General features: G+C 34.4%; 1 protein-coding gene across 15 annotated transcripts in view; it reads left to right on the forward strand.

The window, feature by feature from the left end:
- Positions 1 to 8,565, forward strand: part of Asap (ArfGAP domain of ASAP) — a 37,271-nt gene extending 28,706 nt beyond the window's left edge. For 13 of the 15 annotated variants that reach the window (XM_076304761.1, XM_076304664.1, XM_076304674.1 and 10 more), the window contains 3 exons: positions 72 to 238; positions 1,182 to 1,250; positions 3,105 to 8,565. In XM_076304761.1, coding sequence (XP_076160876.1) covers positions 72 to 238; positions 1,182 to 1,250; positions 3,105 to 3,320 — 452 coding nt within the window. In that variant the 3' untranslated portion in view covers positions 3,321 to 8,565. The remainder of the gene's footprint in view (positions 1 to 71; positions 239 to 1,181; positions 1,251 to 3,104) is intronic. The other 2 variants (XM_076304683.1, XM_076304786.1) reach the window with 1 other exon arrangement.
- Positions 8,566 to 12,882: the final 4,317 nt, after the last annotated feature.

The raw sequence follows: 12,882 nt of genomic DNA on the forward strand, positions 1-12,882 counted from the left end.
TTCGGGTAAACGTAAAATCTTTCGCAAACCTTTCCATTTTTGAAACTTACTATGTTCTATCTGTTCATTAGGTGCGGACAAAGTGAACAGTTCGACGCTCCAGAGACCAAGGAATCCACCGCCTCCAGCGCCATCAGGCATCAATTCGTCGAGATTAAGTAACGGGCGCAGTAGCGAGTCGTTAAGTTCAATGTGTTCGGATCATGGTTTGGGTAATCCAGTTCCTCCTCCACGTAAGGTAAGTTCTTCCACAACGCAAGAATTTGTTATATATGTTGGTAAATTTTTTCTGAGTATTTACACATAAAAATAAGGGATATATATGTAATAAGGAAGAAATACTGAAATAAGGAAATTGAGGAATACTCCTTTTTTTCCAAATATTATTTTCGGATATGTAATGCAAACCTACTAAGATATTATTTCACGCTAAAGCGAATGATGTTTTATTTGTATTTTATTTGGCGCAATCATCAATGCCGGTAGATTTCTAACATCTCCTTTAACGCCGTATGTGTATGTATATACATCCATTCAAATACTTATTATTCATTTAACATACGTACTAACTACAGAAACTTTAACTAACACGATGTTACTCCTGTCACTTTCCCATGTAGTAGTCAATAATAGTAGCTTCTCTTTGATTCTTTTTTACAGTCTTTGGTACTTTGCATATCATATTAATCACACACATTATTCGTGATTTTTAGTAGAGTTCGTACAACTTCATTGTTCATAAACATCACATTTTCATTACATATTATTATTAATAAACCTTTGCAACGATATAATGCACATTTATCCCTCATATTACATAATTCATTAATTCATACCATTTCAAAAAACAGCTGGAGCAAAAATCTGAATTTTAATTTACTAATCTTATCAATAATTTAAACAAAATTGAGCAACCCCATATAAAAATATTTGTATTACAACAGAAAGTGTTGCTACAAAATAAGAAAATATTTTTTCCGAAGATCTCTGATTCGCGTTAAACACCACGATCAGAAAACCGTTTATGAAAACATTTAAAGATTAAAGGGAAAAATTATCTTCAATACAAAAACTCGTGATACGTGTCGTGGATTTCTTTTAAATTTCGAATCAGTATTTAAACACTGCATGTATTTCAAATACAGTGCTTTATGGTTTGTTATTAACCATTGTTGGTACAGCGAAGGGACCGGTCCAGGCTAGAGAGCTACGCCGAGGAGCCTTCATCTTTGCTCCCAAATCTGAATCTGGTAAACATCAGCCATCCCACATTACAGCTTGCTACACTTGAAATGTATTTTAGAATTAATATGCAATACATAAGCAAAACATCTAATGAAAAAGAAGATACTTACATTTCATAATATCTAAATACAAAAATTAAGAATTGGAAATTTACATTTTTAAACATGTTATCACTGAGTTCCTATTTACACACATAAATTCACATTCCTAAATTGTATTATTTATTATCATTGCATTATCTTCTTTTTTTCTAACATATTTATTAAAAGAAAACATTACAATATTTTTTATTTTAAGAAGACATCTATAGATTCTTAAACACTCAAAACTTCAGTTGTTAAATTTTTTATTTAATGCCTATTTCAATAAAATTTCCTGTAATGTGTCACTCATAATGAATCAAAAAGATAAAACATTGATATCAAAATACTATGTTATTGAATATTCCTTTCAAGTGTGGTAATGCTTTGCATGATCAGTCGTGCTGTCCGTAACCATTGTTTTTCCATTGTCAATGCTTGGCATATAATTTCTCTGAAAGTAACATTTCATTTTAATTCACCAAATTTTTTATCAATGTAATTTCAAAACAAATGTTTTGTTCAGTCTTAATTAAAGATGCGTTCTTTTCTGGATTTCTACTGTGTGATTATAAGAAGCATACAATATATCAAGATAAAACATACTGTACAGGATTTAATTAATACTGAATGATTACATTATTTCTAGCCAATCTTCGTGCTTCCTGTGTATCAATTCAACCTATTGATGCAACATTTTCATTAATCAAAATTTTTTACGATAGGATGTGTACTTTGAAACTTAATTCTCGCATGAATCTACCAAATTTATGTTTAACAATAGTACTTAAATGCACTGAAGTTTCCTCTAATTATTCTGAGATAATACTACTCTCGTAATCTTGCAAAGTGGATGAAATTAGTGAAGTTAGCTGTAAGGCATTCCATACCATCCCATAAAACATTCCAGCCCAGATATAAGGCAGACTAATTATCTGAAGTAAATGGAAATCATAGATTTTTTTAATAAAATAGACATTGAAAAATAACTTTTGAACCTATTCAATGTTGTAAGAATTTTCTTGTACATTGTTCGAAAATATGAATTGTTTTCAGCAATATTCAATGAGAAGATTCATTGCTGAATATTTCTGATTAACCATCTCACACTTGTCTTCCACTTTGTTTGTAACTAAAGATTGTATTAATAGCTTAAATCTAAGAATTAAATCTAAAAAAAATACTTACAACAAGCATGAAAGCGATGCATACTATTGGAAATTCTAGTATAAAGTAATTAATACATTGTAAAATGTAAGGGTACATAATTAAAGTATTGTATTCATTTGTTATGATATACACTTCAATATTTATTCAGTACCCAATAATCTTTGGGTGAGATATTTTGAACCCCTATAAAAGGCTAAGAAAAGATGCTACAGTATAGATGTTAAATTGCTATTGAAAAAGCTAAGGGAACAGAAAATTGTACACAATCTGTTAATATCCCTATATGATCTGATACTCTATAAGAATCAATTTCTTATATGCATGATACTTATTACAGTAAGAAGGAAATAAATGAAATAACATTTACTTAATCGTGCACGATCTACGCACGTTCTTCGAAAGAAACTGTCTTCCTTCTGCCTTCTCCATCTAGAATTTCCAATTTGTCCTTGTGACCTAAGGAAGCATTCTTCATATGTATTCGTTGCAGTCTACTCTCAATGCTCCTACGAGTTAAAGAGTGCTTGCTTCGTCCATGGAAAACTAAAACATACATTGGCGTCGATGGTCCGGTTTACTCTAATCTTTTTTTTGTTATTTTCCTTTTAGCCGACTTCTTCGACACTGAGCGGACTACGACGTTGTCGAGCTTTGTACGATTGCGAAGCCGACAACGAAGACGAGTTATCCTTCCGCGAAGGCGAAGTTATCATAGTTACTAACGAACAAACCGACGACGATAACTGGATGGAAGGCGCGCTGGAACGAGCGCCGGAAAGAAGAGGAATGTTCCCAATCAGTTTTGTACACATGCTGCAAGATTAACATTCGGTAAGCCTGAACTCGTTGGCAAGTGTTTCCAGTACTGCCAGCTCCGTAAGTGTCGCTAGCCTCGGCAGAAAAAGTTGGATGCGGAAACCGAAGAATTGAGTACGTTGCTTGGTTCTCGTGTGCAGAAATCGCACTTATTGGCGCCTCCTCCTACGTAGCTATACCTCTTATACTATCAGTAGGCCTCGAACTTTTATACGTACGTCTATCCTTGGTGTTGGAAACTTCAGAAACTCGGATCTGTCAAAAAGACTCGACTCGTTCGAATGTGCGTTGTATTCCTACCAGGGCCGTGTTTAGGTATTTTGGCGCCCGAGACACCAATGGAATACGCCGTTATTTACCTATTCATTTCACGGTAGGGCATAAAAATGGGTATTTTGCATTATGTCGTAAACAAATTTTGATCTCAAATTTTTTAAAGAAAAATCGAGATAGATAAAAATCATTTTTCAAACTATGCAAAGCATTAAAATAGTTTATTTAATTTTGTTTACTCGTAACACAATGCGCCAGGGTCACGTGCGTGCCCCCTTTGACCCTGCCTTGTCACGGCCCTAACATTGCGTTGCTTAAAGCGCGATTGTTCATAAATTGCCGTACAGCCGGATGTAACAGCGTGTCTTACGTTGAATAACAATCAGGTTTGACATATTTGTAAACAAGATTTCAGTACCGGATTTACCATCTGTCATTCAAGTAGACTGGGCTATAGGAAAAGTGATCAAAGTCATGAAGTGTGGTTGTTTAAGATTGACAAAAGAAATCGATCGAATGATTTCACCAATAAAATGGGTGAGTCAAAGATGCTCGAATTTGTCTTTCAGGATAGTTCAGAATCGTTATCACGGGAAGAAACACGGATACTAAATAGTTTTAGTGCTCTGTGTTCTGTACCTCAACGTGTCTGTTCAAGTTTGATCGACTTAAATACGGGGAAACTTTTTTTATATTCTGACGTAAGAAAGGGAACGTGTTAGACGCGTACAAAGCCAAAGGAATACGATGGAGGAATAAGAGAATATACATCGTGCGAACAGTTCGAGTGAGGTTCTGGTAATCGAAGACTGGAGCGATTCGCGGTTTCAAGGCCGATGCTAAAAAAATGTGATATAAGATATATTTCAGTATAAATTATTAGTATTACGAATCGGATTAACGAACAAATTCTACGTTAAGTGGCACTATTGTACGTGCATTGTAGTCGGGCAAACTATGCGTGATCGGGTCAGTCCATCGTGAATCACAGTAATTCATTTGTATCTAGAAACAGCAGAGTGGATACTGGTTTATCTTACTGTTGTTATCAATTCTATTAGATAGAAGAGGTATTCGTTGTTCGAAATAAGGATTATGTTCGGTAATAAAGCACAATCTGAGAATACAGAAAAGTGTGCGTGTGTGTATGCACGAGCGCACGCACGTATGCGTGCATGCGTGCAAGTGTATGTGTGTAAGAATGAGAGGAAAGAGAGAAAAGTTTCGGTCTTTAATTCGTCACATGTCTTAAGTATCTGGCGCACACTCCTTTTCCATACTGCCAATGGTGAGTATACTCTATACTCTATACAGTCGTGTTCCAGAAAAAAAAAAAAATGGAACCCATATGTATTCTCATGTTAGGGAAACGTAACTGATGTTTAAAAAATAAATCCAGGATGTTTAAAGGCTCTTTACGTCCATAAGGGCAGAATGTGACATTAATATTGCATGACACCGATAGTATTATTAGCATATTCGATTATTAAGAATCACGTCATTACGACTGTATGTACATTTTTGTAATGCCATATTATTTGTTAGTACATATATAATTACATAACACCCACAACGCGCACGTGTGCGCGTATCACACGATGATACATATTGTGAAATAGAATTATTGAAATTAGAGGTTTATTAGTCATTAAGTGTACATGAGAGGAATATTAAAAAGAAAAAGAAAAGGACGGAATGTAGAGCTGTGCGTGCGACTCAACTATGTTTATGCGCCAGAAGCGAATTGAAATTTATTTTTATTTCACTTGAAATATATATATATATATATATATATATATATATATATATATATATATATATATATATACATACATACATATATATATACGAGACCAAAGAGACGTTTGTAAACGAAAAGAACGAAGCTGTCTAACTTAGTCTACTGGACTGTAATTCCTCTAGATGATGATGATTGTAAATTTACTTGCGATAATTGGATCGAACTCGATTGGTCACTCAAAGTTGCTTCCACTAAAGTATTTTATTTACGTCAAACATGATTCTTACTTTTGCACCGTGCCAGGGGCAACGGGGGAGAGTATCCAAACGTTACGATGGGAGATACCATCTAACAGTGACCTTAAGCGACCAGTTGATGTTGATACAACTATAACTCTCCATTCGCTTTACTTCTGACGCTGAACTGTGCTCGTCATTCTTTTGTATTTAAACATTTCCGAAATCACCAAATATATTATGCGAATGCTACTTACGCGTTCTGTTTGTATCGTTCGATCGGTTCGAATGTGAGGGAACTGCGAGGTACTGCAAAGTGTGAATCTGCGATCGATCGAGGATCGTATTTGCTGCCTAGTCGAAATCAGAATAGAATTAATATTTTCTCCGACAATGTCTCCGAGACTCCACTTTGCGTGAAGCCCGAATTCCAATCTAAATTTATCTACGATCATTGTTCAAATAAGATAATGTATTCACAGTAATTACGGAAGAAGTATGAAAGTAAAGACATTAGAAATGAAAAAGAAAACGTAAATTCTCGTTATTGCAAATAAAAATAAAAGTGGGGTTCTCGGGACAACGTTATTTCCTATGTATAATTAGTCTAGGCTCGCAACGCTTTACTGTTTTACTCGAACAGAACGGACAAAGCTTTTATAAGGACAATTACTGTTAATTAATGTTAACATTTCGAAGAGTGAGGTCATTATGCGTAAGAGATACGGTACGCGTTTCGATGAGTCCGTGAAACTGAAACCTTCAAGAAGAACATCGTGCTTCTTGACGTCCTTCGATCTTTCTTTTTCAATGACTGTATCTGTGCAGTGTACTGATCGAAATAAACAAAAACGAACGTTTATTGAGGAAAGCTTGGCAGAGCCTTCCGTTCTAATTGTGGACGATTCAAAGTGATACTTGTTACGCGTTCGATTTCTAAATCGCGATGAAAATATATTGCTCGAATTCGTAGTTTTAACAATTATAATCGTGAAATGTTCAGAGATGTTCGTTACAGATACGCGCTTTTAACAGGGAAAATAAAAGAGAAACAGGGTTCAGCGCAACATTAATTTCAAGTCACCACGTCGCTGTGTAATGCCAATCTATAATAAAAAAAAAAAGAAAAGAAGAAAAACAATTTAATCCATCTAGCATTAAGCTGCCTTTAAATTTGTTCATAATATTCTCGTAGTCTTTGATGCGTCTTAACAGCATCAGGCTGATCACGCTGAAAGAGTACAGAGGATACCGTTGGTGAATGTATATATGTGTATAGAGTAAATAAGTGAAACTTGGAGAGAAAGAGTCGATGTTTATACTATTAAGCATATGGTAAATAATAACGTAAATTCTTAAGTATGTATTATACGGATATATTTAAAGAATGACGTCACGGCTACGAATAGCTTCTGTTCTTTGTGTGATACTTTTGTTGTGATATATACATTGTGACTAAATTGAACAAAAAATTTTTTAAGGCAGAAATTTATGAAAATTAAAAGCGATTTTTAACCGTTTGAGTGCAGTGAAACACAAGTAGAGTTATCTGCCAAAAATGTATAATATGTTATAACATACTTGTTGAATGCAACAATATCTTTGTGTTAAACATATTATCCTGCCACGTTATGTTACCAATGTACAATATTCAAATGGATAAGAATCATTAATTATGAAACAATTCTTAGTTCCTTATAAATGCAACAAGATGTTAATATGTACATATTAATGTTGAAAGTTTGAGTGCATAACTTCATAACTTTTTTAATCATACTTTGATCCAAAAGAGTTATTTTGCTTCTTAGGATACAATATTTTGTGGTTAAACAATCTTATAAGAAGGATATACAATATTCTAATAGAAATACCTCTCTTCATTATCCTTTAATAACCTTTGTTCCTATACACTCTGTTAATTTATTTAATTTACGTACATACATTTCATGCTATTCATACAAAACTAATAAGATGTTAATAAGATCTTTACAAATTATTTGTTACTGTTAATTTGTATAGTGTACCCTCCACAGATTAGTAGTCACATTACATGTTTGTAGTATAACATCCAAAGTTAAATATATAATTAATATGCAAAAATGTTTATTACAAAAGTTATCGAATATTGAGGAAGACATTATATAATGGAAACAGTGTTTTTGTATACAATAAAACGAAAAAATTTCGAAGTTATTTTATTTTTAATTTTTTTTTAAAGTTTCAATAGAATGCCACTTCTTATTGTTTATTCTTAACAGATAGTATTAATATGTCCTCAAACTTTGACGCAAACTGATGCAAAAAGTATGTGCTCCTTAATTACGTAAAATGAACTAAGCATGTATTATTTCAATGAAATAACAAGTTATTATTGCATTTTAATAACTATAGAATCTACTACAGCTGCATTAAAGTTTGGCATAATAAAAGTATGCTGCCTTAGTTTTTGTGACAAAAATTCAATGTATACTAACATAAGTTCATAGCAAAGGGCAGAAGTTTCAAGCACGTACTTTGTGCTCTAAACTTATTACACTTCATGCATTTAAAGAAGCGTTAAGTAGATGATAAGTATTTATTACTATTCTGTAGTTATTTGTACTAGATACGGAAACGCACGTTACGTAGGTATGTAAAAGGAAGTCGACGATTATGTGTTTCATTAAGAATGAATTTCTATAATAAGGGTATGGAAGAAATTTCTTGTATTTCTGAGATTTTAAGAGCCAGATGCAATCCGGACACAACGCGCCATTACATTATTAAGTCTACCTACATGTACGTACCTAATAATACCGTGCTACTAAAAAGTTAATTAGACGAGTCATCTATTTAGATGCGGGCTTCGACGATATCGAAGCAGGTCTACATACTGGTATTATATGAACGGTAATGTGTTAACATTTACTGTATCCTTTGTGACTAAATCACTACAGAATTGCCTCTTTGGCAGTTCACAAACTCTGAAATGTATCAGAAATAAATACCATTTAGAGAACTATGACATTGGTAAATTTAATTTTGTAGATATCGAAAATCTTTCTTCGGGCAGTGTTATTAAAATTACAGCTAAACCTATTATTCTATTTATATGTTTATATATTCAGACTTTTAATTCTCAAAGCGTTTAATGAAGCTTTCCATTGGAAATTATTAACACTAAAACATTTCATTTTATTTACGTATTTCTTTTATTAACAGTCCCATTTTCAAAACTTTTTCAAGTGTTTACAATTTTTTTTTGAAAACCATGAATAAGAGAGTCATAGTCCTGTTTTTTTTTTATTTATTTCTTTGGTCTATTTTAAGTTATTTTCTCCACATATCACTTAGAGTATATTTAGTAAAATACAAAGGAAACATATTCCTGTTTGCATAAGTTTTTGCATTTTTGGGCAATTCTTTTAAAAACAAGCAACATGTATGTCAAATATTTATTCATATTTTACACAATTAAAGAAATATAAATAATATAAAAAAAAACCGTGAGAATAAAAACTGGTCCTGCTTGTGCATCAATAACCAGTTTCAATGACATCATTAGGTGTTCCCAACAATATTAGTAAAAAAATTGACAAATGTTTACAAGTAGATGTACGCCATTTTAAATCTTTAATAAAAGGATTCTTTCTCATAACATGCTGGTCCTGACATGTTTCGTGTTTCTTCAAAATTCATATATTGAAAAATATTTTTTAGCCACGTTTCTTTAATTATGCATACTTTAAAAAAATTAGAGTTGGGCAGAATGTAATCAAACCAGTGATTATTCATTTTGGATAATCTATAATTATGATCAATATATAATATTGAAGCAAATATAATTATCAAATATGATTAACTTATTAATCACTAATTACGAAATGATCATTTTTAATTATGCGTAATTCGATAAGTTATTGGAATGTTAACAAAAACACTAAACATTTTTTAGAAAATGTATATTTTAAATGAATTGAATTAAAATAATTTGTGTCATTAATTATCATATAAAATGAATCATCAGATAAAAAAGTACGATTTACTTTTAGCACTTCTCATCTGCAATCTTATGTCCTATCATTATCATTCTGTATGTATATCACTGATTCTAGTACAGATTGGAGTAATCTTCCATTTTTTGATTATAAATTATTGATTAATAATTACAGATTACAAATATTATATGTGATTACTGATTAATCTCGGCGATGATTAGTTTATCAATGATTATTTGTATCGTGTTTACTTCATTAATCAACTACAAAAAAATTAGGATATAATTAATTACTGTCCAACTGTGGCAAAAATGTTTTCTTTGTTTTTTTTTTAAAGAACTGTCCAGTAAGACAAAAATTTATATATCATTTCATGAAAAAGAATAATAAAAGTAAATATTGCATGTCACACAAAGGGCTTGTAACAAGTAAAGAAAACAGCTCGTAAGATTTTATACGATCTAATCTGTTTGATACACGAGACCCAGACCATGCAACTTTTACCGCAAATGGCGCATCAAAGGTAATACATAAAACATAGAAACTTGACTCTAACGTACATATCTTCTCTAATACATGGGGCCTAAATCGACTTTGCACCTCATGTACCAAATACGATGCGTCTGTCAATCGATGTGTCATATTATAGAAAACGTAATGCCGAAGGAAATACAGTGAACGTATTTTGCGTATGAAAAATTTTTTATTGAAAAATGTTCTTTCACGCTACAACGTCAGTGTACCTTCGTCTATTTAACGTTATAACAGTACAAAAATTGCATTTTTACAAGTTATCCAGCTTACGTGACTAAAATATCCCAGTTAGCAATCTGACAATTCAAAAGCTACGTCTCTTAATAATAACAGAAGGCGCCGTAGCAGAGGCATTCTTTGGCGACAACGCAACATACTAGTCCCGATAAACCTTGCTACTCCTCGATACAAATCGATGGATATATATGAATCCAGATATAACGCGTATCCCTCAAACGTCGCACGAAATTCGCTCTTTCTACTACGTTTCAATAAAATGGCGTTTGACTTACGGTTCATTCTCTAAATTTGGCTGGCTAACGTTATTCGACCGGTTATACAGTCGTGAAAGATCACAATCTATTTCCATGATACGAGAAAATATTTGACTGCTGAACCGTAACGTACAAACACCCGAATCGAATACAATAATACAAAACCTATATAGAGACTTCGTTAATTTACGTACACTGTCGTCATTACACATAAGCATTCACGTTCGCCAGCCAAAGCACGCCTAAAATGTGCAGAAGCCCCTCCCCGCGAGGAGGCAAGTTCCAACGCACGATTAATATATCGAATCATTCATCCTAACCTCTTCTGTTTTGCTTACAAATACGTCTAACCCTTTTTCTCTAGCTTACTGAAGCAAATCAGTCGATAGTCACCGTTTTGCTACCTGGGCTATCATCAACGACGCTTTCGGCCGGAAACTTGCTCTCTACACCGTTAGTGAAATCTTTTCCTTCGAAACAAAGTCGCTACGTTTTATGCTCCTGGATATACATATACGTTCCTAAGAGTTGATCACCTGAAACGCAAGCATCCGGCCAAAGAGAATATCCTGTGCTAGCGTTAACAATTACTTCATCGTGGTACACCTTTCTTCTAAAGCGAATTAAAGCAAACGCAACGAATGGATAAGCGCTAATTCGAGAATGCCGTACAAAGTGTGAAAAACGTTTTCAAGCTTGAACAGAGTAAAGTCCGTCCATCCTAACATGAATGCCTTATCCATTCGGTGCCATCGAATCGCACACGCCGTGTTTCTGCCCGAAGGTCATCGATACCGACCCCGCGCCAGTCGTTTTTCGACTGAACGCGTCTCGTCGAACGTAGCAACGTTCCCCCGCGGATCTCGATCTAACGACGGTGTAAGTACTAAGCACAGTGTTCACTCATCGTCCCGTTTACGCGCGACGATGATTATCTTACTTTGAATTACAACGACGTAAACGCGCGAGATCGGTGCGTGTAAATTTGTTTTCTTATCGTTTAACGGCCGTCGATCTTTGGCAGAATCACGCGCTCTCGAATTACATTATTACTTACATCATACACGTTCGTTCGATGCGGATAATATCTCTTTGCGTTTCATTAGTTAGTTCAGGTCCTGCCCTTTAAATCGATCACGTATTCAGATACTGCGTTTCAGTACGAAATAATAATTCTACGTTGAACGAGTTTCCTGAAGTCGTTTGGAAGCAGTCTTTCAACATTTTCGCGTGCGTGACGTAAAAGTCGTCGTACATACATATTTTTCCCCCGTTTTCTTTTTTTTTTCCTATTTTTTTTATTTTTCGTTTCACTTCGACCTCTATCCTCTTTTTTTCCTGTTTTTTTTTGTCCGTTTTCTATATTTTCCATTTGTTGCTTTTTCGATCGCGCGCGTGCGCCCTCACTTTTTCGTTTTACACTTTTGCCTGCGTTAATCGTGCGGTATTAATGTACAAATAATTATCTATACACACGTTAGCTGGTAAAAATTAGAATTGTATCGTTTGACTAGCTTTTGACCGTCTCTCCTGAAATCATACGTGTACGAAACTCTGGAATTCTAGTCGGACATGTACTCTGCGTGTGCATTGTGTGTTGTGTGTGTGTGTATGTGTGTGGTGTAGCGTGCGCGCGCGCGCACCGTGTATAAGACGTTTTCACAGTGTAGAAAAAACATTATGTGCGTGTGTGAACAATGTAAGAATTGATTCGGTGATGTGGGGAAAACAAATCGTCACTGCAAAACGTTTCGTGTGTGGCGCGCGCGTCGTCGACCATGTGAAACCTCGTTTCGCGACGAGTGGAACGATCGTCGCTAAAAAAATGTTTTGCGTGTCGTACCTCGTGTGTGTATGCGTGCGCGCGTGCACGCGCACGCGCGTGTGTTGTATGGTAGTTTCGCGATGCGGAGAACAAATCGTCACTGCAACATATTGTTTTCGATCGTTCCATATTTGTATAAACGATCCTTCTCGCTCGAGCAGGATAATTAATAATTAATCGAGAAATCACCGCGCGCCATTACGTAGATCCATCATCCTAGTAAGAGTATAATCGTTACAACCTAGATGTATAGCTAACATTACTGTCGTTAACTCGTTTCTCTTTCACTCGTTCGCGCTCTTTCTCTCTCTCTCTCTCTCTCGCACTCGTATAAGTTCTAATTCTTAATATTTTGATAGGTTTTTCCTTCCGCAGTCTTCCAATTGTTTCTATTCACGCAGCCGTGCAGCTGTCTACGAATAAACGAATGCGAAACGTCCGAAATTCACCGGCTCACGGCGCGTGAATTATTCAGTCTTTCGTTTATATTT

Source organism: Ptiloglossa arizonensis, chromosome 1 (genome assembly GCF_051014685.1).
Source record: "Ptiloglossa arizonensis isolate GNS036 chromosome 1, iyPtiAriz1_principal, whole genome shotgun sequence".
NCBI lineage: Eukaryota > Metazoa > Arthropoda > Insecta > Hymenoptera > Colletidae > Ptiloglossa > Ptiloglossa arizonensis.